This window comes from Nothoprocta perdicaria, unplaced genomic scaffold (assembly GCF_003342845.1).
Source record: "Nothoprocta perdicaria isolate Ctin4 unplaced genomic scaffold, notPer1 scaffold_175, whole genome shotgun sequence".
NCBI classification, from domain to species: domain Eukaryota; kingdom Metazoa; phylum Chordata; class Aves; order Tinamiformes; family Tinamidae; genus Nothoprocta; species Nothoprocta perdicaria.
Window position 1 is genome coordinate 384,842 of NW_020454927.1, and position 27,191 is coordinate 412,032.

The 27,191-nt window shown below is 36.1% G+C and overlaps 1 protein-coding gene across 1 annotated transcript in view; it reads left to right on the plus strand.

The window, feature by feature from the left end:
* The window catches only part of NKAIN3 (sodium/potassium transporting ATPase interacting 3), a 328,125-nt gene that overhangs the window by 151,784 nt on the left and 149,150 nt on the right, over window positions 1-27,191 (plus strand). Inside the window, exons 2-4 of the mRNA XM_026036279.1 lie at window positions 6,261-6,346; window positions 8,307-8,444; window positions 17,040-17,120. Coding sequence (XP_025892064.1) covers window positions 6,261-6,346; window positions 8,307-8,444; window positions 17,040-17,120 — 305 coding nt within the window. The remainder of the gene's footprint in view (window positions 1-6,260; window positions 6,347-8,306; window positions 8,445-17,039; window positions 17,121-27,191) is intronic.

A 27,191-nucleotide genomic window follows, 5' to 3' on the forward strand; every position in this document is an offset into this window, starting at 1 on the left:
TGTTTGCCTGGGTACCACCACCAAGAATCTAAGACAGATCTAGGCCTGGCAGCATCACTAATCACTACCATCATCACCAGTTACCTCTTCTATGCCTTACTACTTCGAAGTAAAAGTAAACATTTCAGTATCTCACCAATGTTAGTTTCCTGCTTTGCCTCTTCATTCCTTAGAAAGTGATTGAGGAAGTTTGTAGAGCTTAGAAGTTTTACTGAATGTGTTAGAATGTGCACACGTGCAAAYAAATGATTAATGGTTAAAAGAAACTATGATTTAAGGATGTGAAAGGTATGGYACTACGGATAAAAGGTAGGTAAAGCCATGGCAGGTATAAGTTGCTATAACAACAAAGAAGACCTATCTTAATTTGATTTACTTCTTTTTCTAGTATCTTTTCACATGAACTTTATAATTCATAACAAGATAGAAATCTTCGAAGATYTTCAACCTATAACCATCTCTTATGCTGTCTTTTGCTATGCATGTGTTGGCATTTAAATAAAACAACCAAGGAATCTTAAATTCCATTATAAGCACTTTCATTCCAGCTCTTTGTAGTATCATACAGGTCAACCAGTTAAGGAGCTTGACTTCAGTGTTTTGAGATTGGTTACAGCTTCAYTGGAGGATTGAAATTCCATCTTAAATCATTGTGCTGTAACGAATTGGTGCTACAGGGTTTTATTACAATAGTTGGCTTCTTCCCTATCTTGGGAAGACTGTTCCCAAGGGAACCCCTGGACTGTAACTGCATTTTTATAGCTTCTGTTTGGTACAGATGTAGCGGTTAGCCTGGAGTAGATTGTACTGGCACCTGTAGTGCCCTGGGAAACAGGAATATTTGATGCGGCCTTTTGTATCACTGAAGTCAGGGGGAGCTGCAGAAAAAAATATTAACAGATTCTCCCTTCCACACTGATGAGAGTTTTAAATAATTCACTGCCTTCATTTCTGAGCCAGGACGTGCAGTCTTTTCTCAGTCACAGCTGTTGTTGATTTCCATGGGACTTCTGCCTGAGCCAAGACAGGCGTCTCAGGCCCAATGTGGTGACTGCACATAACACCCTCATGTCAGACCCACTGCTCCAAAGCCACCTGCACATCACTGATATAGCAACAAGGCTTTTGTAGCACCCATAACTTGGAAAACATTTTGCCTTTAAGAATTAACTGCTTTGTGCCTGTCTGATAATGTTAAATAGTGCCAAAAATAAATTAATACTTGTTAAGATGTGGAGAAAAAATATGTGCTAAAGAAGAGAATCCATTCAGTCCGAAATCYATTATAATTACTTTCATTTCTAAGATTTGGTATTTACTAGCTCCCCTTACCATATTCTGGATCCATTTCTCAGAGAAGATGAACAGTTTGCAAAACATTTAGCAGTGGCTGGTTCTGAGACACTAGTATAGTGTGTTGACTTTCAAGAATAATTGAATGGATACTGCTTGCTGCTTGCACATTTTTTTTCTTAAGATATCCTTTTTTCAAAGAACTGCTAATAGAGTAGATATGAGTGACAGTTTTTTTCATTCAGAAAAGTATTTGTAACTCTTTGTCCAAGTGCTGTCTTTAGTAATATTGTGATATCACTGCCATTCTCCTTAAATGAACTTATTCACTAAAGCACTCAGAAGAATAGTGAAAAGATAAATAAGAATATTGCTCATTGATGAAAGGCAATTCTTAAACAGAAGCAATTTTTTCATTTCACATCTGCCCTTCTTTTCTTTGTTTCTGTTCTGTGGCCTTCACTTACCTTTGTTACAGCTCTTCATCCTGAGCTCTTTCAGCAATGATGCCATATATTTCTTTTGCATTGTATTTCATCAAGTCTCACAGCTACCCAACTGACAGCCAATTACCCATCTGACCAGTATTGCAAAGGCACTTTTGATATGAGACCATCTTTTTTTTTTTTTTTCTTTGACAATTACTTGTCAGAAAGCTGGCAGTTTCTCTTTTGTCTTGTGAAAATTAACTTATTATAAACATTAGCGGTTTACTCAAAAACTTCCTTCAATAACCTTCATGCCACATAATCTTACAAATGTATTTAGTGATTTAGGGATTGCCATCTTAAAATCACCCCAATTTCACCTAGATAGGTGAATTCAGATGATTAAAAATCTAACACAAATCTCCTCTGTGGTAAGATGATTGCTTTAACTGTCCCTTAAGGTATAAAGAAGTGCTCTAAGTAAAATTTTAACRTTGCATTGGAACATAGACTTCACTCATGTTCAGCTATGAAGCCTCTGTTGGAAGTGAGTAATTCACAGGTAAGGAAGCTCTAACCTTTAGCAGAGGGACAGTAATTTCCTATAATAGTGTAATTCAGTCAAGAGTGATCATCTGAGGACTCCCTCCCACTCCTTTACTATAAGCCTGGCATTTCTTTCATGTTAAATCTTAGGTTCCTTCTTACTGAAATTGAGCATGTCACTAAAATTGTGAAGCTATAACAAAAGTATTTTTTATGCCATATAGTGCCATATAAAATGCCATATAAAAGCATTTCATGCTTTATTGGTCAATCTTTGGCCTAACATAATTTCCCCCTACTTCTTGGTTCAGATGTTAGTCCTTGGTTAGGACTTCTAGATTTTAGTTTTTGATAAATCAATATTTTATTTTACAATAGTGGGTTTTAGCCAGACTAGTTAAAAATCTTTCTGATGGTTTTGTTTCCCTTAAATTAGGAAGTGCTCATTCTCTGATATAATTCAAAAGGATGTGAACACTGTTGATTTGCCCCAACCTTACAAAAATATTTTCTCAATGAAACATGACTCAAGAAAAAGCAAATCTTTTTATTTTAATAAAGATAATGAAATGCTTTATTTTAAGCCTTTAAAATTTTTTCCTTGTATAAAATAATCTATTACATATGAAAACTGTTTTTTTGTGATGCAGTAAATTTCTACTATGGAGGGTGTAGATCTGTTTATTCCTGTTAAACTAATGTTTCCTTTACACAAAAAGCTTTTCTATTAAAACATAAAACCGAGCACTTTCCATGAGGTTTCTGACAGAAGAGGGAATTAAGTTTTTACATTCATTTTGAAAGGCTGACTTCCTAACTCTGCTGTGGTGACACATCACTCAGACGGCTTCTAATGTGAATTTTTGAAAGTATAATAGGACTTGAGCATTTCTGGCAGGATTTTGTTAGGGCAATTGGGTAGAACTTGCTCTTACTAATTTCTCTGATCCTACTGTTCACTGTTCTATCTGATCTTACTGTTCACTGGGAGTATCCTGAAAATTTCTTTCTGTACAGCATTGCTGGCTGCTGCCACACCCMTTACTTTGTTCCTAGTGCACCATAAGGAGCATATGGGACACCATGGTTATGGCAGACATATTTCAGTTTAAGATTTCTCGATATGTTTACTGTAAAGAGGATCTGTTTATCTAGCTAAAGTGAAAAGCCCCAAAATTGAGACAAGTTGRCTGACCTGAACCTCTTGCTTTTAACATAAAAAGGTTTGCCCATGGCCAGAGGAGAATGTTGAGTTGTAGCATTGCTGAGGCTGATGATGAATAACAACGCACTGTATATCTTCCTTGAGAGCGCTAATAAGAAATATTATTTTTCCTTTCCCAAGCATTGTTATGATGCAAAAATATTCTTTCCAATCAACTTTGAAATGTTTATAAGTATTCAAGATTTTTTGGTAAACAATTGAATACTGTAGTATTTTCACTAAAAACAACCCCCAGTACTTAGTTTTCAAACATAAGACCTTTTTTTTTTTTTTTTTTGCAAGAAAGCTGTGTGTACTTTTATGCCTTTTATGTTAATCATTAAATAACAACATCAAACAACAGTTTTTGAGAGGAACTCATAGCATTTGTTGGCTTCGCAACCACTAGCCCCTGATGCCGTCTTTGCTGCCTTCTACCAAACAGCAAACTCACCACAGTCATATCAAAATATATGTCATCTTCAGCAACAACTTCTACCCTACTAACTTACAGCTAAATTCTGTCCATGAAACTTGAGCCAGCTGATTTTGGAAAGTTCTGCCTTGGTGATGGTCATGAAAACGGAAATTCATTGGGGGAAAATTGCATTTGGAAAAAAAAACAGTCTATTGTCAAAATGTTTTGATTATAGTCATATAATGGACAATTATAGCCTCATAATAGCCAGGTTACTAAGTCTTCATGTCTGTGTAAAGACAGTCTGCTACTGTGCACAGTGCTATGTCCATCCCATTCTTTTTATTKCTATGCAATTAACTAAGTCATAGACTGGGTTGGACATTACTTGTATTCATTTGCACAAAGCTAAAAGGTCTGTGGCTTTAAACTCTGTTTGGGGATTCCTTTAGGCAAAATGACAGAAATAAAAATGGAAGCACTTGTATTATCTCTGTTCATTGCGTAGTCCTCATGTTATAAAGAACCAGAAGTAAATATGTTTCCTTTGTCATTATCATGAATTACTAGGGTTTATTTTGTTTTGTTTTTCTAAACTTCTATTTGCAGCRGCTATAAGAAGGTTGTATAATTTAGAATAAAATAGGAATTTGACCTACCTCCTACCTCTGTCTTCTCTCTTCTCTTTTTTTTTTTTTTTCCTCTCCAGTAATGTATTTTGTGGGCTTCAGGGATGAGACAAATTGCTGTGTCTTGGCGACAAGAACAAAATAAATGAGACTTAGCTGCACAAGACAGTCTTACTGCATAGCCCCAATAGTGAAAGCACCTGACAGTGGGAAAGGAATGGTGCTATATGTTTGGATTCCTGCTCCCAGGATTCCTTCTGTATTTTACATGCTGTCACTGTATATAAAAATAAAAAAGAGCCCTGAAGGCAAGAAATAGTAGCAGGTCTCTGAAGCCCAGACAAGTCCCCTAGCAGTAGACTGTAGTTTCACTTTTTTTTGCCTGTACTCTCTGTTTTAAGTCTTTTTTCCCCAGCGACACAGCTTCAAGAAGAAGCTGTCCCCCTTGGTACCCTAGGGTACTTCCTTAGTAGGCAGCAGTAGAGGAAACTAAGCCTCGCTGCTCTGTAGCTGAAATGGGTGCCTTTGCCACCGTTACCCATAAAAGGCTAATTTTTGTTTTTTATGTGTATGTGTGCATATGGAGTATATATGCGTTTGTATTTTTGGGAAGACACTTGCAGCCACTGTTGTATTTTGTGGGAGTCCAGTCCTGGTTGTTGTTCTCTGAGCTTGCTTGTCAGAAATCGAGGAGAWAGATACACATGAAGGCAACCCTTGCTTCTGGTCCAAGTGACTGAGGAGCTGACTGCTAGGCCCATTAGCATTGGTCTGTTGGAAAGTGGCTGACATTGAAGTAATATGTATTTCAAGGCATTAAAACACTTCAAAGTTGTAYAGGGCAAGCCAGATCTACATAGCTGTGAAAGACTGTTCTTAAGGACCAGATTAAGGAGGGATGCACACTATATAGCTTCAGTCATGTCTGTGCTGCAGACTTTTGTCTTTCAGACTGCTCTGGTGTTTCAGTATGGCAAAATATCTTTTAGAGAAGCCATTTCTTGCAGCAAACCATCTCTGTGAAATGACTCTCCTTCACTCCTGCTCTGGCAGAGCCATATGCTCTCTACACAAGCGAATTCAAATGTGCCTGGGGAGGCAGCCAAGCAGTGGCTGGCCACTGTGTGTGCTGAGGATGCTCCCTCGTGTTAACYAGGCTTGTTCTAAACGGCAGACTCCTGAAATGGACCCTCAAGATCCAAGGACAATTTGGAACAGGTTGTTTGCACACAGCCACCTTGTTTCAGAGGCAAGGCACTTCACTAGAGGGCAGGGATATTAAAAACCAGTTGGCTCAGATGTCTGGAGTATGCCAGGGCACACTCAATTTTTCAGTGTGGAGAAGACTGGCCAACAGTGTTGGCTATATGGGAGTTTCAGTGGGACAGAGGTGGCCAATAAGCAGGTCCTAGACCAATCTGGCAACTCTGTTCCTGAGTTTTTTGACAATGTCAGGGCTGCAGGAAGGAAGGCGTCTTGTCTCTAAAAATACTGACCAATGAATGATGTGGTGCTATGTTGACCCCAGAAAATCTCCATTTGCAGGGGTAGAAACAAAACATGTTTTAGCTCTGGCCATGGATGTGATAAATGAGATTCCCAGGTGATACAGGACATAGGAGATTTGGTAAACTGAGTATTTGAAACTCTTTGCCATATCATGCATGGGACTTGGGGCTATGTTGTACTGCACTGTGTGATGTATCCTCTGGTTTACGGAAACTATGTGGATTTTCACAAAGGTTGTCATGAAAATTTTCTGAAAGAACCCGTTTGGAGGATGGTTGAAAGACTGAGTGATTCTGAAGATTTCCTGGTGAAATCTCAAGTAGGCCATTACTATAGTGCTCCTGAACTGGCTATAAGGTGGAGACATTATGAAAACGAGAGTAAGGTGCTTACTTTTGTGCTAAGAAGCCCAGTGCACTTTCAGACAACGTAGTGGCTGAGCGTGGTCCCCAAGATCACACTATTAGACACTGAAATTCCAGCCAGACCCATTTAAATATGTCATTTTCTGGTTTTGGCTGCTAGCTTCTGTGTTTATTTTCTGTCTGCTTAAGAAGGACAATTAATTGTTGACAGAAATGATACAGGGGCATGAGTAAAGGAGAAGACGACAAATGAAAAAATGAAGAACAGAAGCTAATGATATATGAGCCAACAGCTTCACTCACCTGGAATCCAGTTCTCTTTGAGATTCTCCCTACTGCATCAAAAAGAATGAGACTGCTTCTCTTAAGAAAGTAGCATCTTTTATGGCCAACAGGCTAACATCCTTTTAATAATAACAGTGTGGTCATTCATTTAGTTGTTTACATTTATCATATTTATTAGCCTCAGCTTAGAGAATAAGATTTTCATTACAGATGTATAGAATGATCTTTGTACAGGAAGGATGGATTCTGCTGTCAGCTACACCTCGTGTAAGTGAAGTGTAATTCACATCTTGTAAACGAGAACTGAATCTGGCCGTTATGTGTAAAATGAAATGTTTGTGAAATGCCCACATATGATAATAGTTTGTATTCATAGAGCTGTGCATACTCCATCTGTCTTGGTTATAAATATTTTAAGTACATATTTTAGTAAATTCTAAAGTCTGCAACAATGTAGTAAAATCAATAGAAGTGTAATAAATTCTGGCAAGAATGAATCCTGCTCRGTAGGATTCTGTTTAGCTGCTCAAAAATCTTGCCAAAGAAAGAAAAATATTGACCTAAATTTAAATTTCAAAAGTGTGCCACAAGGAAATTTGATCTCAGTATCTGTAGAGCAATAGGCCGGAGGGTCAAAAATGAGCAGAAAATGAGTGTGCAGAAAAATCATAATGCTGCCATTGATGCAAAGGTGCTTAGAAACTTTCAGAAGGGATGAGCAAGGGGAAAGTTTTAATTGCTAAACTACTTGMTGATGCAGCGGAGAAGGCTGCTGCCTCTTGGCTCCCTCTCCTTTGACYCCCAAGTAAATCTGCTCCTAAAGTACAGGGGGTAAGGAGCAGGAGCGAGAGGGCCATTAAACCACTTCTGTGTCTTTCACACATGCCTAARACCCTTTGCAGCCTGCAGATAGTTCTCAGGCTGGCAATTTTTGAGCACTTTAATCCAAGGTCTTCCAGCTTTCTGCAGCGCTGTGCAGCCTTTCCTTCCCTTGTCTTGCTTCCATGCCTCAGTTACTGAGGACTTCACAGCAGTTCCTGTATTAGGGAATTCCCGCAAACATACCCACATGGCTAGATCTGGGGTTCTGCAGAGCTTTCTCTGCCCTTTTTGGTCCAAATATCTGCTTTCAAGGAAAAGTCACAGTTTGAAAGACTAAAATATAAGAAGATGCAGGCATGGAAAAGGAAGGAGCAGGATGATACACCAATACTTATAACAAGGTTCAGGTGAATTGACTCTTAACAAAGTGAGCCTTTCTTTTAGAAAAATTTTTTATTTATAGAAATACTTTTAAGCCATGGAGTTCTCAATATATCAAGATAAAAGAAAACTTTACAATATTTGGGTTGTGAGGTAATCTTATATTGCTTGATGGTTTTACAGATGTTGTCTTTAATTAAAGCTTTTCTTGGTACTTTATCACTAGGAAATCAGTATGCTGACTAGCAGCTATGTTCAGAAACCARTGTAATGGAAACATTGATAAAGAATCCACCCAACATCCATAGTTTTCAGAATTTTGCCATGCTCTAGTCTGGTGACTCCTAGAAGAAATAATAATAAAATTTTAAAAAATAGCATTCTGAATCATTAAAAAATGGATGTTCTCTTTATGTTTTCTTGCAGCTGGCAGCACTAGAGAGACAGATCTTTGACTTCCTTGGTTTCCAATGGGCTCCTATCCTTGGCAATTTCCTACAAATAATAGTTGTCATTTTGGGTTTGTTTGGAACCATCCAGTTTAGGCCTCGGTATATAGTTGTGGTAAGTCTCCTTTATTATCTATTATATTTAGAGTTGGTTTTAAAGCCTGTCACATTACAAAGCAGAATTGTCTTAGGTTTGAGGACACCTGTTCATCCTTTCTGTAAAAACTTTTCAGGTCTCTGTATCTTTTTGATAATTTAGGAATGCTGAGTGACATTTCTGGTGTCTAGAACTARAGAAAGTTCTGCCAAATGTTTGACTGTGATAGAAGTTCCTGTGTTCTAATATATGATACCATTAAGATTACTAAAAGAACTTTGGTTGAGTCATGAGAACATCTACAGTTAGACTAAACATAAATTAAATGAAGAAAAGAGATACAGATTGTTCTTTTTTTTTTTTCTACAGACATTGTCAGTCCAGGGCCATATGAAAAAAATCTTTTATTATGTCAATTTTGTCAATATTTTATTATGTTAAATTTAGCCATATCATCATTAAATTGATAGAGCCTTAACTCTAGAAATACCTCTGATCCGGGAACCCATAGGCTCCAGAAAAATCTCCCTCTTACTTATGTCTTACCTCACCAAAAGCAGTATTTATAGGCCTGACCCTGAACTATTGTAAATTATTCTGATGTTTGTAACTTGAAGCTCTGCAGATTTCTTCCAGTATTTTCAAAATATCCAGGAATAAAAATATTTCAGAGCTGTTGGAGAGCTGCCAACAGAAACATCCATGTTCCGTCCCCACAGTCTTTCTTTAATGGATGATTGTGACATCTTTACTTGGACATTTTAATTACGTTGTTAGTATTGGATTTTAAACAGCAAAAATATTTTTTTTTTCTCAGAGAAGAGTGAAATAAATGTCTCCTGGGGAAAGCTCATTAAACAAATACTTGAAAAATCTTCATTTTTTATAGTSAAGCCTGGAGTCCTTTAATTCTTTGTCATGTCTTAAAAGAAAAAGTGAACACAAAGTGCATCCAAGGTAATGCAGAGGTTCTCAATACTCATATTATCTAAGCTTCATAAGCAGACTATGAATAATTAAAACTGGACTGATGTAAATAATAGCATTTTCATCTAATACTGGTCATTGGAGAACTAGGCAGGAGGTTACCTACCTCCATAGACTGATGATTCACTCTTCTGCTTCATGTTTTCCATTTTGTATAAAAGTCAGTTGATGCTAGTGAGAGTAAATACCTGTAAATTTCCATGAGAAATTGGTGTCTTTAATGCCCCAAATTACTTGTATTGCCCCAAAACTATTTTTTTCAAATGAAATGCAACACATATTGACTATTTCTCTGTCTTTKCCAGTGTAAATGATCATTTTAGAATATTTAGACAGCCTAGGTCAGCAACTACAACCTGGTGGCTCAGCCTTACATTTACTTTTGCCCTTGGGCTGGATTCAATAAATACCTTGAGGCAGCATAAGTAACAATTTTACTCGGCTGCTACTTTCAGTTAGTCCCTGTACTGTTCTTTCTTCTGCACAAGCAGAAGGGTTTGTGCAGCCACTTGATAAACTGACTAACCAGGAACAGATCCAACTGGAAAGCAGCTGGTTTCTGTTGCTGCATTAAGWGCAAGTAAGCTCCTTGGCTTATTTTACTACATATTTTTTTCCAAAATAAAGGGACTTGAAAGGGAGGGAGGGAAAATGGGAACAGGCAGATAGAGGAAGGGGACAAGGGCACCAATTCTTTCTGCAGCAGAGCAGGCTGATGCCAGCTGGAAGTGCTCATTGAGCTGTAGCCTGAATATCCTCCAGAAACAATCCAGCTGTGCTTCCAAGGGCTGTGCCAGCTGCAGATGCCCTCCACAGACCCAAAGACATCTCTGGCACAGGGAGTAAAACCTCTTTACTCTTTCTAGTGCCAAATCCAAACAGTCTTCCCCAAGGGAAAAGAGAATGTGAAGGTGTTCCTCCCAAGGAAGGACACAGACTGCCTCTCTGATTGCCAAATTATATTCTGGTTGTTATAGAGGTATAATTTTACCAATAATTTCAAATATAAAATTTGTTTAATGCAAATTTCAATATTGGGGACAATAGGTGGAGAGGTTTTCTGCCTTGGATCTCAAGAATGAATTAGACTCCAAATTCACTGAGAAGCTTAGTGGGCTTTTAAGTCTATATCTCTATCTTCAGACACATCTAATAATGGTTCCTGTTCCATATCTGAGTGTGAATTCAGTTTGCTTTGGAAAAGAACTGTGCTGAATCATGCTTTTATATAGTCCAATTACATGATCCAGCTTCTAGCTTAGATTTACTTAAATCCAGTTACTTGGAAGAGTAACAAAATACCTCAGGGAAAGCACTCTAAGTGTGTGTATATATATATATATATATATATTATGTATATATATTTTTTTTTTTCTTAAGACTTCTCCTGAAATTTTCTTTGCTAATGAGTGAGGGAGTATGGTAAGGAAATCGGTGACTGAAGGTTTCCCTAACTAGAAACAGAAGCTTTCACCCTGTTGCTGCCCTGTCCCTTTAACATGCAGCAGGGTTAGGAAGAAAATGAATAGATGTTTTATGTGTGGCCTCAGCTTAAGATAGTTTAGAGTTGAGAGTGAATCTTTCAAAATCTTCAATTGTGATTGCATGTTGCTCAGGTTTTTTCTTCATGTACCAATGTTACTGCCACTAGGTGCATAGCTATCCTCTCTCCTTTCCTGTGTCAGAACTGATGCCAGTTCAAGGTTGGCTTCAAGTAGTGCCATAACCTGAAGCCTATGTAGACTGCAACAGGAGGCTGACCCTGGACCGTTTGGAGCTCAGGACTCTTTGGGCCACAGAGCTCAGGGTAGTCCGTGTGATAGAAGGTGGATACACACAAAAGCAGACAGATGGTTCTGAACTCTTTTCATTAATAAACCCAAGCTAGCTAGTTTATACTATCACTTAATTCCTGCACGAGATGCAGTCATCTATTTGGTGCAGAACAAGCGTAACCATTGTGAAATAAAAGTCTGGGTAAAGAAATGAATTTTGTGTTTTGCCACTAGTGATACAAAATTCAGATTGCTGAGAAATTTCTAGCAAATTAATGCCCCACTGTTCAAGAGCTGCAAGCCCATGGCTGACTCAGGGAGCATCTTTTTCAGCTACTACTATCATTACAGGTAGTGCCATTCAAAGGTAGTATATGAAGTTTGCATTCTGCAGTCTACAGATCTAGGAGTATAAGGACAGCAATTCTKAAACAGAGCTGGAATTGTACTTACTCATTGTAAAATTCTGAATCCTCAGAAAAGCTTAGAAAAGAGAAAGAGAAAGGGGGAGAGAGAGAAAGAGAAAGGGAGAGAGAGAGAGAGAGAGCAAGGGTCTTAACTGCAAATGTCCTGATTAGCTAAATCTAATAATTATTTTAATAGTTTTTGTATTCTTTTCCTGAACAATTGGTCCTGTCACTAGGCAGATGTGTTGTTTTCTGTACTTGAATATTTTGTGGCTGAATTAAATCAGTCCAGAGTTCCCAGGGGCCATTGAAGTGCAAAGCTGAGTAGTAATTTTCTATTATTAGCTCATTTGAAACTTACACAAGTTTTTGCAAAGAAGAGAGATCAATCTGAATAATTCTAATTACAGCGCAACATGGCAATCACACATCTCCTGAGCTATGCTATGATCCATTTCTCCATGCCTGCTTTTCCATTCTCGACAGAACTTGCATCACTAGCAATACTTTCAGGCTGTTAAAATTGATTAAGGATGATSACAGAATGCATGTTAAAGATTCCCCCCACCCTTCCTCCTACTTCCAGTATGGAACTTCAAAAGCCTTCCGAATGATGAGTCACATAACCAATATTACACAAATCCGGCCCAAGGTTGAATATAAATGTATTAATGAACAACGAGAGATGAAAATAAGATACTTAAATAGGGAAGTTCTAAAGCGGAAATTTCTGCTTTGCTTAGCTTAATGTATTTTATTAAGTAATGTGACATATAGTCTGTTTTCWTGCTGTGGTAGTATGTACACCTGAAATGCCACAAGGCAATTTCTTAAAAACAGAAAAGAGAAAAGAAAATGAGATTACTTAATACAGCATTCATGCAACTGCTGTGCAAGCATTTTTGCCATTTGAAAACACATGTGAAATATTTAAGCATCCAGAGCTTTTCCTTGAATATCCTTCTTGGTAAGTCCTGGGGTATTACTGCTCCATCACATTAATTTATGCTATTTTCCTTGTCATCTTTCACAAATACGATGCTCTTGTTAGTACTGGTGCTTCTAAGGCATATTCAGATATTACAGGAAGAAGCTGTGATAACTCCCTAATTGCTGGTTTTCCCTTGAAGAATCAATAAACCAACATTTGTGCTAATATCAAGGCATTCTTTAAGAGAGGGTGCTGCATTTCAGATTAAATAGACACATCAAATAGATAGTTTAGTTATTAAAGCTAAACTTATCCCGCAGTCCTTGTAATAGTCAACCTTATTTTTTTCCTCAAACATTTCTCCTACCTTTCAATTTAACAGAATAACCTTGTTACATTGGGGCCCATCCAATAGGAGTCATTTTGTTCTACAAGTGGCTGCATAATTATTTCCCAAAAGTGTTTCCTGCATAAACAAAAAGTATTTCTCTGACAGTTTCAGTGTGCAAATGAGCTGCAGAGGCAAAAGAATTACAAAAACAGCATTTTTATCAAGGCTGACATTAACAAAGGGGGTCTGAAAGTGACATTGTCTATTGAATTACACAGTAATTTAATAGACGTTTTACCTGGAATATCTAGGGAGTATCCTCTTTATATACCAAGGCACCAAATGCTTCCTCACCCCATTCCATATGAAATCCTTAGTGAAAATACCAAAAGCTTGGAATTCTGCAGTACATCACAGGGAGAAAGCATCAAATGTTATCACCAGTGTCAATAGGTTCYTTCACTACAAGGAATTTCTTAAGCGACAATATCCAGATGATTTTTTAAGTAGTGGTGCATGATGTGTCCTTAAGGAAAAGAAACAGAAAAAGAAAAGTCTCTGAACCCTTGTGTGAAAACAAAAATCCTTCTTCATGGCAAGTCTGGGGTTTCCGTGCTGAGCATGACGCTAGGGGAGCCAGGGAAGGACTGAACATAGCTGGCCAAAGAAATGGTGTTGCAGTCACTGAAACAGATTAGGTGAAGAGCCTTGGGAGGAAAATGAGCACTGCAGAGCAGTGTGGCCCTGATATTCCTGACAATAACTATCTCTTCCTGACAGCAAACATCTGACAACATGCAGAACATGTAATTCCTCTTTTCTCCTCACATGTAGGACAACAAACCAGTACTGCAGTCCATTACTCTGCTGGCCYGAACAAGAATCTTTGTGATGGATATAAAATCTGTGCTGTCTTAGTGATCCATGCAGATGTTAGTGTGATGCCACATACTGAAATATTGTTACAATCTGTTTTTTAAACTAGGAAATTATATGCACATAAATTTACACATGATGTTCAGAAAGCATTATCAATTTCCACGAACATGCATAGACACATGCCAGTACTTTTTATGGAGGACACCTTAGAATTGATAGGGAACACTTATAGTTTTCTATAGCTATAGAATTAGAATTTGATTTGGAAAAAAAAAAAAAAAGAATAAGGCATGGGACTGCAGGATAGGAGAATATAAGGGGAAATAAAAGGTTTATTTTTGTTATGCAGAGAGTCAAAGGCTGTGCTAGGTAGCTAAGTTTTATCAATGCTCTCAGCCCCTGGAACCTTTTGGACATAAAACAAGTCAGTTAAAATGAACTTCTCACCTGCTTTCAGTAGCTGATTCTTCCTTGTGTTCTRGATTCTTGACTTGAGTGCTTGTAATGTGATTTGCAGAAGCACTGAATGCTGAGTCACTGGGWACTGAACGCTGAGCTTATGGAGAGCTATATTAACCTGAGTGTACTGAAAAATGTAGCCTTAAGCATCTCAGATTGGGTGCCCTTAATGTATGACTACTTCTGAATGTAATSTCTGCAAGTATCAGGACATCATTTGCATTCTGAGGACTGTATCATTCCCTTATAACCTAAACTAAATTAGTTGTCTGTGGTGGTCTTACATATTATAGAGATGAGCATCTTAGAAAATCTCATGAGGAAATTAATATTCTGTCTTCAGAGCAGGATCTGATTGACAACAAGAAATGAACGATTGAAGTAGCTGCTCATAAAATAAAATGAGTGAGCTAGGACCCTTTAGAACAAAAATTTACCTATGAGATTTAGAGATTGTACTATATTGCACATCTACGAAGAGGGAAATGAAGATCACATATATAACAGAATTCTGATATTTCCTGATTTTGATTTCTTGGTTTTGTTATCTTTTTTTTTCATCTTTTTTTTAAGTCTGTGAATACCTATGATGCTGTACAAGGGGAAAAGATGCTACTTGTGTAACCCAAAGGGCATGTTCTCAAATGCGGAGAATAACTCTCTCACTTTTAAAATTTAGGTAGTGATAATTGCTAAATATGTAATAATTATATTCTTAATGAAAATAGAACCTAAGTTTATAGTCCTACAGTTCAGTGAGACCGTAGGAAGATTTGCTTCTGCAAGATTCCTTGTACAGTGAGGTTCAAGATGTGTTTTTGTTTCACATCTGCACTTATGCTTCAGTTACTGTCACAACTGATAAGTATCTGAACTGTCTGATCTGGACATTGTAAAACATATACCTGGCCAGGTAATAGCCTGGCCTGGAAAAGCACTCTGGAATGGTGTCTGCCTGCATGGGTCGGAGTTTCTTTGCTACCCATGGAACAGAATGAGGCCCATAAGGATCWGGCTTGGCCTGGCAGATGAAGTTCTCTTGCCTTTTTTGTGATGCCAAAATTAATTTGTGGACAGATGAGTAAAATTTTTCTTTTTAAAATATGGAATCCTCATGAGATTTCTGAAATCTGATTTTTATGAACAGCAATGCCTAAATATGACTAAAATTCTAGCAGTTGGGTGTGTGTTGCGCATTCATTTTTTTGAACATACATTAGAGAATCTAGGGCTTATAATAGCCCTACAAAATCAGCAAATGTAAAAAAAAATGTGATATCCTCTTATATGGTAATTATATTGATAGTAGAGACTTTATACAGCTCTCAGACCATAGCAGCTTTGTCTGCCTTATAATAACCTAGCCTTCAATTGCTACACAGCCTTTCTCTGTAAACCGGAAGAATGGGACCAGGACTATTACTCTTATTTTGTGTATTAATTATCTACTTCTTGTGCAATGGACATCTCCAAGCATCCTAAATACCTCGTAAGAAATTAGATTAAACCAGATAACATGTTTTGCGTGCAGTAACTGCTGAAGTGCAAGGGTGCATAGCATGTAGGGGTAATCAAATTGTGGAAAAGATCAACCCTCTTCAGCTGAACCTTTTCCTAATGAACTACAGGGAGGGGAAGAGAGAGRGAAACATAATTGAAAGCTGCACCACAAAGTCAAGCTGACAGCACCCGTGGAATGAAAATAGGATCTGGCATATTTTAGATTAGGGTGTTGAGTTATGCTTGGCATATTGAAGCAAAACAATGGCATATTAGTCTGACCTGGTCACAGCTAATTAAACTTGCAAAACCACTTAGCAGCAGTTCTCTGTTGTGAAGGTCACAAGCATACAAATGTAAAGCGGCACTGCCATTCTTGCCTCTCATTACATTTTTTGGTGGCTATAACACCAGTGCTGCTGAGCATGCGTTTAGCAAATCCCATATAAATGACTCTGATCTGTATTATCTGAACAGCTAATTGTGCACAGTTTTGCAGTCATATAAAGGTAAACAGGGCATCAATAAGGAAATATAACCGATTAGTTATGGTGATGATTAAAATATGAATGATGATTTATAGGAGACCAATTAATCTCCCATTCATGCAGCGGGTAGAATATGAGTTCATTTCTGCACTCATGTAAAATGCTGATGATCCCAGAAGAGATTTGRAGACATTTGTCTGATAAGGGTGCTTTTTTGAATCATGTTCATGACCACAAGGGTTGGAGAACTAATGAGTCAGACACAGATGAGATAATAATCTAATTAAAATACCTTCTATGGGAAAACCCTTAAGAGATGAGACTTGACTTTAATTTTACTCGTTCACTGTCAGACAAGTTCCAAATATCAGGTCAAGAGAGCTGCCGTTTAACTTAGTATTTTTCTCATATGTTTTTCTACATAGTATTTTGTAAGATATAGTGCATTTGAGTTAGAATATTCAAATTCCAATGAATTTGGATTCATTGGAGTGAATGAATCAGAGCTAAACTGTGGTTTACAAATGACTTACAATTGTACCAAAAACTATGTTTCGGTCAGCATTCTGGAATTCATTAGTATCGGCAGAATAGCATAAGTCTGTAAAGAGTAAATCTGCTTTATTGGTATGTATTTAGAACAGCAAAGCATATTGAATTTGTAATTTCCTATCGTTCTTAGGGGACTTCTACAGGGAGAATTCCTTTTCTGAACTCTCTCTGCCTGACTGTTCCCAGAAGAACAATATTTACTGATTTCAATTTTTTTTTATTATTGATCTGCTCAGTATAAAGTTCTTTCATCTTCACATTTTATTTTTCTGTCTTTTTTGCTTCCATCCAACTTTTTGTTTAGTACACGGTGTGGACTGCCCTGTGGGTCACCTGGAATGTTTTCATTATCTGCTTCTATTTGGAAGTAGGCGGACTTTCTAAGGTAGGTCACTTACCATTCTTTAGATTTATGGGAGGGTTTTTTAATATCATAGCTCTCAGATTTTAAAAGCTTGGAACTATAGAGGAAAAATGCAGCTATGAAAACAGAATCTAAAATTCAGAGATCCTGTCCAAAGAGAATTCTCGTATTTGAACTTCTCTTTGAAGTACATAGAAACAATGAGTTTGAATAACAGTTGCTTTCTGAAGTACTATTTGAAAGAAAAAAAGATAGTGGAAAATTTAAGGTTCTTTTTGATTATTGAAAAACAGACTATGGGTGAAGTTTCAAGTGTGTACGAAAAATGTATCTGTATTTCTGAGACTGCTTTAGAAGAAAGAAAAAATGAAGGTTAATGTAATAACTTGTTGAACAAATTGATCTCAATGAAAATGTTGATTCTTTATTTAAAAAAAAATGGCAAAAGATGATTCACATCTGAATGCAACTTTCCATTACTTAGCACTCGATGTTTTAAAAGTCCTTGATTCCTTATTCAAACTCCTGATTAGTGCAGTAGTGCKTGGTGGAACTATCAAGTTACAAGGCAGCACTTAGATTTAGCATAGGTTATGTTTAGCACTGTAAATTCCATACAATATCTTCTGATTAGAAATGAAGGATGTTGATCTTTGCTTACTGTAATCATATTGTTATGCTGGTAGAACAAGCAGTATTATTACTAGAATAAATGTAGTAGATTAATAGAATTAATAACCATAAATTTAACAATATTAATTACATTAATCTTTATATAATACTTTTACAGAGGTTGCTTGCATGACTCAGTTAAGATGGGAAAATTTGTGATGTACATCCTTTATTCAGATCACCATTAAACCTCTTAAYGTTTGGATAGCAACCAACAAAAAACGGTGAAATCCATTTAATCAAGTATACAACTTAATTTCCTCAGAGAAGTAAATATTCCATTAAAATTAGTGGTAGCTTCCTTTGATGATAAAACTTCACAAAGAAAAGTTACAACTTTTTTTTTCTGAGTATGATGTTTCTTACCAGAAGTCATGGATTTCATGGATAAATTAGTTCAGTTCACAGATCAGAGTAAATGATAATGCTGTTGTGTTCTCATCTGAAAATCAAATGAACAGAAGGACAATACACAAAAAAGTGACGGATGCCCAAAGTAACTGTTCTTTTTTTCATTTTACATTATACCTTGAGTTTGTTTTTTAAGCCAGTTAAAACATATGTAACAACATATATGACTTGAAATTCTCTATCTTCCACTTCCACCACTATGTTTCACTTTTAGGTCTTTTTATGATTTATCAAGTACAACAAGTTATAAAGCTAAATAAATAAATAAATAAATAAACATAGGTATCATAGATATAAGTAAACAGTATTTATTATTTATTTATATTTACCAGTGAATTTTGATGGAACTTGCATTTTGTGGTCTGAAATTCTAAGATTTTCAAAAGCAGTTTCTCTATCAGATGATGTACACAAAATTATTTAAATGGGAGCTAACCGCTATTTACAATGTACGTATATATGTAATATGTATATAAGCAAATATGTATGTAACTGCTCTATAGAATATCCAGAACTTCAAAGTCGTCTATATCAGGACCAAGTTAGCAATAACAGAATCAAGAATTTTAAGTGAGGTACAGTGAATCCATTTAATGTTACTTGTGAAAATTATGTTAAAGATTCTTTGGTTGTCAACAGAAAGCAGTCTTTTTGCATTGTATTCATAAAAACCTGGCTATTTGCAAGCTTATGGATATTCAACACTGGCTTACTTGGGTCCCACATTTTATCAAGCATGTTAGGGTTAAATTTTCTTCATTGCTTTCCATGAGTTTGTTCTTATGTTTCAGGTAAGTTGCTATTAGTAGAATATGTTAATGTAGTTCATAAAGCAAACACTATCAAAAGCTTGTCAGAGATGGTTATTTACCTCACTTTTGACATCTCATCAGGGAATATTCACCTTTTCTTGTGTGATTATTCTATTTTCACATTAAAAACAAGTTGTTGGGTTTTTTTCCTGCAATTAATACACATTGGTTACATTTTTTTACTTTTGTTGATATGCTTTCAGGAAAAACTTAGAAGTGTCAGCAGACGGACTTTTTGTTTTTGAGCACGATTGTGTATATTTGCCCTGAATAGAATTAGAGTTAGCTTTACCTGGAGTTCAGTGAATTAATTAGTTCTTCCATCAGAAAATATAACTTGTCACAATAATAAATGACAGAATGTCTTTATGTGGAATAGGCATACAGTACAGACAGACTACACTTTCCGTAGTGCTAATAGAAACTCCCCCTGCAGCTGAAGTTTTGCTCAGATCTTATTACAACTGAAAGCAAGATTTTATTTTAGTACTCTATTCAAATTTTGCCAATAAGTCTCATTAAGACTGGTGGGAAAGAACAAGGATAATTTATATCTTTAAAACATTTTTCCTTTAACTATAATGCATAATGTCGTTTTTATTTCCTGGTAAATTGATTGTTTTAAGGCACTCGACTTTTAGCTTAAGGCTGATGCATCTAGGTAAGGCAAGGCCTTCAAGCTTTTGTTGATGAGGAACAAAGAGGAGCAAAAGAAACTGATGTCACCCACCCCCACAGGGTCAATCACAGTATGTGTGACAATCCTTTATATCCTTCCAGAAAAGTATGACCTTTTTTTTGCTAAGAGTGACATGAAAAAAACTTCATATTGTCAGTTGAAAATACATTTTGTATTTGAAAATCCTTTGCCAAAAATATTTTCATACATGCTCAAATATTCTGACCCAAATTCCCACCACATTTGTACTAATCTAGAGGGATGAACTGGTAAATCTGCGGGGAGGAAGTCAATGGGAAGTAAGTGGTTAGGAATATAAAGAATACATATATATACATGGCTGTAGGCACCCGGCCCAGAAATTCTCATGGGTTTCTGCTCCCACTCCAATTAAGATCATATTACTTTATATAATATGGAAAAGACTCACAGAAGAGATTGAAAACTGCCCATCCCAGAATAACTATACTGTATTAATCTGGGCAGTCTCCTGTGAAATGAGTGATATAGATTCAAGTCTTTTCATGTGGGCAAGGAAATAAACCTGGTCCACAACACATGTTATAAGCAAAAGGYTGAGAAAAAAAGATACTTCTTTATTTTATGGAAGTATCCATATTTTATCTAAACCAAGCTGCTTTTTAACTTCAGTTACAAATGTAAAAATATAATTTATTCCTTTATTAGGAACAAAGAAATTGTATTTCATCAGAAATTTTACAAGAAAGCCCTCTTGTTTTTGTTTAACTTATTATTTCAAATCCCTTTTTTTCTTTTCTTTTAGCAGTGCAACCCCAGCAGATGAACCCCAGCATGTAGTGCTAGAAAAAGTGCCTTGATGAGGAAASAAATTTACCTACACTTTTCATTTCTACTGTCATAAAAACGGAAAGTGTAATTTCAGGTGTTAACTAGCCTGTTGGCTAGATATGAAATTGTAATTACATATTGTTTTAATCCTTCACCACAAATTGACAGATCACTACATCCATATACTTTCAAGCTGTTKGGTTCGTTAGTGTTGTTTGGATCTTATTCTATGTCTCCAAAGGAAAGTGTGTTCTAATGGACACTTCTAAGAGTATAGACAAAATTAAGATGTATAAACATGAGCACAAATCTCAAAGACTAAGAGCCAAGAGAGAAAACACTAAGAATTCTATGGAACATGTTTCAAAATATGGTTTGCYGACACCCTATCTGAAACTGTACTAGAAACAATGCCAGAGGCTCTCATTTTTAAGGTTTGAATATTCCTCTTTAAAATGTCACTCACAGAATTTCTAACTCTTTAACCCAGTCCTCCATCCCCAGCACTACATTGTTTACTGTGCTGTACAAATATAAAAGAGATTTGCTTTTAAATCTATTCTACATTACAAAAGAGATTTCATTCATGTGTTGTATGCGGTTAATATTTTTACCACTTTCTGTAGGTCTAGGTTRAAAATAGTGGCATGGATTTGTATTATCATTTTCTCTGCCCATTGCTACTTTTTGGTAGATTGCTTTTCTATTGATTGTTTTGTTGGTGGGTTACTGTCACATCAGCTTTTTTGTTTTATTGCCTTTTATCTGAGCGAGGTATATTGGCATATTTTTCTGCAGAATGTTACATGTCAAATGCTATTGAGACACAGAGATTTGGGGAAGTTTTCCACTTCCTCTTATTAAACTGGAAATATCTCTTCTCAGTATCATATTCTCAAAGTACCTCATCACCTTGAGTAGTTCTGTACTCTGCACACCTACTCTATTGTAACCTATAACATACTTAAGCAACTGTGCAAGATTGGTGACTTCGTTTCCTATTCTGTAACATTTCTATTTGCCCATTTTTCTCTGTGGCATGTTGCTTGAGTATGAACTTTTTTATTTTGTATATGTTAACTAGTAAAAAAAAGAAATTTTTTTTTTTTTAACTATTTTTTTCCTGTAAGGTTTAATTTGGAATACAAGTTCAAAGTCTCTGAGAATCCTGGCCAGCTTTAATAAGCTGGAGAGCAAACTATAGACTAAATTGCAATGCAGTTGGTGTGTAGTATTTTAATTCCATTCAAATTTATTCCATCAGAAGACAAAAGCAGATTAATGAATTTCTTACTGCAAAAGCTGTGGGAATGGAGAAATACATATTATATATTAAAAGTGGGAGTGATGGAATCCATTCATATGCTGGAATCCAGTTCCTTCCAACTGGTACATACTAGTCTGTCCTTAATTATTGTGTAATTATATCTAATTATATCAGATGGWGTAAGCTTAGGTCAAAATACATGGTATTTTGTAATTAAAAGACAAACAAAAGATATGCTTTGGTTCAAGTCCTTTTTTTAATATATAATGAAGACATGAATGATGCTCGGATTTAGGATAACTGAAGTATGAAGTGATTGTTATTCTTAATGGTGTCGATATAAGTGAGAAAATAGAGACAATTATTTTGGCATAATTAGCACTGGAGTTCTTGCTGAAGCAACTCACTGAAGAAAACAAACTTGACAGCATTCATAGGAGAGACACAAAAAGTAATAAGCAAAACAGAACCTATAAGGAAAGCGGGAGGAGAAAAAGGATTTTACAGTCCAAAAAAAAATGGAGATGAGGTGTAATACATTACTCCATATGTTAGCCTTCCTTATGTGAATGAAAGAGCTCAGCTTTTTCATATCAGCTGGGGAAAACGGTGAGAAATAATTTGATGACCACATGGCAAAGAAGTTTGGGTTGGATTTTAGGAGCTTTCTAAACGTACTGTATGAGATCTGTAGCAGTTACAAAAACTTGCCATTGGATATTTTTAAGAACAAAGTAAATAAATATCTATATGGAATTATCTATTTTTTTGCTCTTTACCAATAAGCTGCAGTCAAGTCACTGCGCATGAACAGGTTAGAGTAAAAGTGAAATGAAAAAACTCAGTAGCTTGAATTATTAACTCCAGCGGGCTGACTTTCTGCCTTGGGAACTTAGGATCACGCTAACTTTTCTATTCATACTGAGAACTGGGACACAGTAAACAGGAAGCTCTGAGGTGGCTGATGGCTGCTGTAGAGTTTGCTCAAGTGTTGGTTCGTGCTCAACGCCAGAACACCAACGTTGAGGCAATGTGGACATTTCTGTTCACTCTGTGCACAGATTAGACATCGTTTTACAGACAAAATTCATCTTTTTTCTTTTCTGTTGGTGGATTATTAAGTGAATACAGATCATTCCCATGGACAGCAGCACATCTATCACAGAGGAGAACGTGGCAGTGGTTAACAGTGTTTTTCTTCACTATCAGATGCTGTACATATATTCCTGTCCAGCCTAGCAGAGAATTTCTTCCCATACACCTCTGAATCTTATTAGTTACTTTTGGTTAGCATCTCTCTTGAGCCTCGAGGGACTCCATAAGCATTATTTTCTTATTCTCCACACCTCTTCTATATGTCCATTTGGTTTGGCAGATGCTGTTAACTGCTACTGTGATGTGCACAATAACAGATCGCACTAAAGCAGTGGATGTTGCTCTAGGCAGTCAGCAGTTTATTAGGAATTACAAATGACTAGTTTTATAGCAGTAGTTAAATATACTGTCTTCCTAGCATGCTGTAATGAAGCTCAATTTGCAGAAAATAAAATGGATGAGAGGATAGTGTCCATTTTTGTGAAGTTTGGACCTTGCTGCTTTCTTCCCTCCTTGACTTTATTATTCTTTATTATTCCAAAAGGGTTTGTTTTAGTAATGTTCTAGAATCCTCTTTGACAGGGAGAAATGAGGTGTATTAAATTAAAAGCTGCTGAATTAAATAGAGTTAAAATAGTATAAAAATAAAGAGAAACTGGTTTTAATGCATTCATGGTGCAATTCCTTTTATCCTTGCCTATTGTTCTTTCTTTGAATCAGCTCTCATGAGGAAAAGTTAAAAAATAAATGTTTAGAAATCATTGTATCTTCTTTATTCTTGAACTTTTTCCTGCAGGAGATGATCCACTGAATGTTTTTCCTCARATATGAAACTCTAAAAGGACTTTGCTTTTGCAAGTTACACCTCCCATCCTGCTGCTTTCTCACAATAAAGAGAAATAATATTCAGGTTCAATTGCATTTAGTATTTTTCCATAATGTTCTGTTCAAACAACTACTGTTTGAATTTTTAACCACATTGACAATAAACCTGGAATCCAATTTACTGCTAATTTATGCGGTGCATTCTTGAACAGCAACAACATTTCAGAGCTCTAAAATAATAACTCTGGCCTTGACTGGTATTAGGTACTGTTAATCATAAATTCAATATGTTGGTGGTGTGCCTTTCAGTTGTATTTACAGCAGTATTTTCCATCATTACTGTAAGTATCAACAGAAGCTGCATGCAGTAATTTCTGTTTAGAATACAATGATTGTTTCCATTAAAAATTAGAAAATCATTAGCCAAGAATTGTGAATTCATAGCTGTGAAACTATGGAAAAGTGCTTTTACTTTTAACTTTTTTTTTTTCCTGACATAAAGGGCAAGGAAACAGTGAGGAACTAGAGAACAGAAGAATATTAATCATTTCGGTTTTTTGTATTGGAAGTGAAATCAAGAYTCCTCCAGTTCAAAATTTTGAACTGTGAAGTGGCCCCAAAGATTTCTAGCTGAAGTAGCTTTAGGGAAGTTTTTATTTGTTTGCCTTCTCAATGTTTTCACAGTTTTCACATCACCACACATTTGTTATTCAGACTGTGTCACCCTACCGTGCAAAGTTGTTACATGTAGTGAAATATATGCTTGTTGCTGTAAGGAGAGTTACATCTAGTTTGGTGTACATCTTGAGCATAAGGTCATTCTTGGGAAAAAAAAAAAATCTTGTGGAACAAATGGGACACAGATAAATGCTGTCAAAACTGCAAAATGTGTCATTCTGATGTTAATTCATTTGTTTGGGAGATACAATCACATTGATCAACAACTTAATCAGGAATACATTCCAGATGGTGCAAAAAAAATTGAAGTCCATATCTTTGCAGGTGACATTTACAGTGGCTCATAACATCATGTATAGTTATAGTTCTCTAAGGTGACTTAATGTCCTTTCATATCCCTTGATGCTAACTTCTAAGACTGATATTCCAAATGGGCCACTATCATCTTCATTGATTTAAATAACTGAGATGATGTATCTCTGTGGCTTTTTTATTTAATAAGCTGTTGAACGTGCATGGATGGTTGGTTTTAGAAATGATGATCTATCTGGTTGGTTGACTGGCTGCAAAGATAAACTGTGTAATACAAATATCACACTCATATTTGTTTGATTTCATTAGCTTAACCTCTCAGATACTCATAGGATCTCGATTTTTAAAATTTTTTTCAGATCTTATACTAAATGATAAAATGTGTACAGTCCCATGTGGAGTGGCTTGAAAAATATCTCCAAAAGCACTTTTGAGTATGAAAAAGAAAGAATAATGCAGTCCTGGTGTGATGTAATGCAGAAGTGCATGGTGCACTAGGTCGTGATGGTGGAGAATTTAGCCCTGAGCCCTGAATATCTGCATTATATCTCTGATATCTATCTGAAGACCATAGGAAGCTTTGAAAAGTGTTTCTAGATGTAGAGTAAGAACATACAGAATTAGGAGTCAGAGCATATAAAGATAGCAAGTGCCATCCAGTCATCTGCTCTAACCTCTTTTGTATGAAAGGTCATCATTGCATTTTTTTTTTCATTTTCACTATGTTCAGATTMGTTTTAATATGTGTTTAACCAAAGCATATTTTTAAGAAATAATGTGATGAATCCATCACATCACACTTGGTAGTTCGTTCATGTGACTAATTAGATCTACACTTAAAGTTATTTATTATTTGTATACATTTTTCATCTCTTAAATATACAACACTTGCTTCTTATGAAAGGATGTAAATACTACAGTAAAATCATATTTTAGCCAATAATTATTCATTAGATCAGAAGTTTGAATTTTGGTTTCCCAAATCTCTAGCATATGCTGTAATTTTTGCTTTATCAAGTATCTGTTACTTTTTCACTCTTCCTCTCTGAGTCCACTCACAAGGAGACGGGTGAATAGCTGTTTGTGAGTACTTGCTGTGTAAGAAGATGGATATATTATTTTTCAGCAAAAGATGCCCAAGGATGACAGATTGAATTCTTTAGTTTATTCATCAAGAGAGAAAAGGAAATTCCTCTGAGCCATGGTTCAGTTGTAAACAAATATAGCAAATCTGTCTACAGACAAGAGCGGGTGTAGGTTCAATTGATCAGAGTATTACTTCGCATACTTATTGACAGTTTGATCTAGTTTGCATTGATTGTTACGCTTAATTGTAGAAAAAGGGAAGATTTGCTGGCATTTTGCTTGTGTTTTTGCTTTTAGAATTTTTTTTCTAAATGTGGTATATTCCGGCAAAACTGAAATTAAAGATATTTAAATTATTTCTCTAATCATGTTCTTGATTAGACATTGGATTGACCACATCTGCTGTCTGTCCAACAGCTGGAGGTGCTTCTAACTTTCGTCAGGAGCTTTGCTCCTGACCGGTACTTACAGATTTGAAACCCTAAGTAAGTAAGTCTGTTTACTTAGTGTAATGCTCATGCTGGCACTATGTATAGCCTGTCTAGTTCAACTTTATGTAAGCTATTTTTCAGCTGTAATTCTGGAATTTTAGTATGGAGTTCTTCCTCCCTACAGGAGAGTCTGTCATTTCACCTGTCTACTTGTAAATATTTATATTCAATTGGTGTCCAGTTTCAAGACAGTTTTATTGTTTTGAAGAGAATTTGCACTACTTCAGCAGGTTTTCTTTTCAGTTGGAAATAATGCTTGCTTGGCAGAAAATATAGGGTCTTTTGGTAACAATTTTTATAGAAGACAGTCTTAGAACTTGATGAAAGCACAGAAGAATTATTGTTGGTCATAGTAGAAACTAAAAAAGCTTCTCTTGAAGTGATGATAATAAAATGTATGGGAGTTTAAAGTATGCCAAATGAACCTTATAGGACTTGATAATAGTGCAGCTGCAAGTTATCTCTGGTACAGATGTGTTAACACAGGCCTATTTTGGACTGGAAAAGAAATATAAAGAGCAGGACATTGTTTATCATCTTCAGATACTACCTGTCCGGTTAACTGCACTTGCATCCTTTGGGGTTCAGGGTCTTTGCTCACTTCAGGGGAATGGCTAAGGACAGATCAAGTTGGTTTTATTTTTCTTGGATCTGCATTCAGCAACCTAATTGTGGTTAGTTTAATAGTGTTTCTTGGGTAAGCCTCAAATCTATGTCTAAGATTTCTGTGTTGTCAGTCTTTTCTTTTGTGGCATGCTTAATGTTTAAGTTATGTTGATCTATCTTAATTAGAAGAAGGCTTTTGATCATATAGGTCATAGTGTCTCAATCTTTGTGGTTTTAATCTTGGACCAAGTTTATAATCTCCTGCATTTTATTACAATGTAATAATTTATTTAGTGTCTCTAAGGTGAGGGGGTTTTCAGATCCTTTCTCAAGGCACAAGGGAGTTGG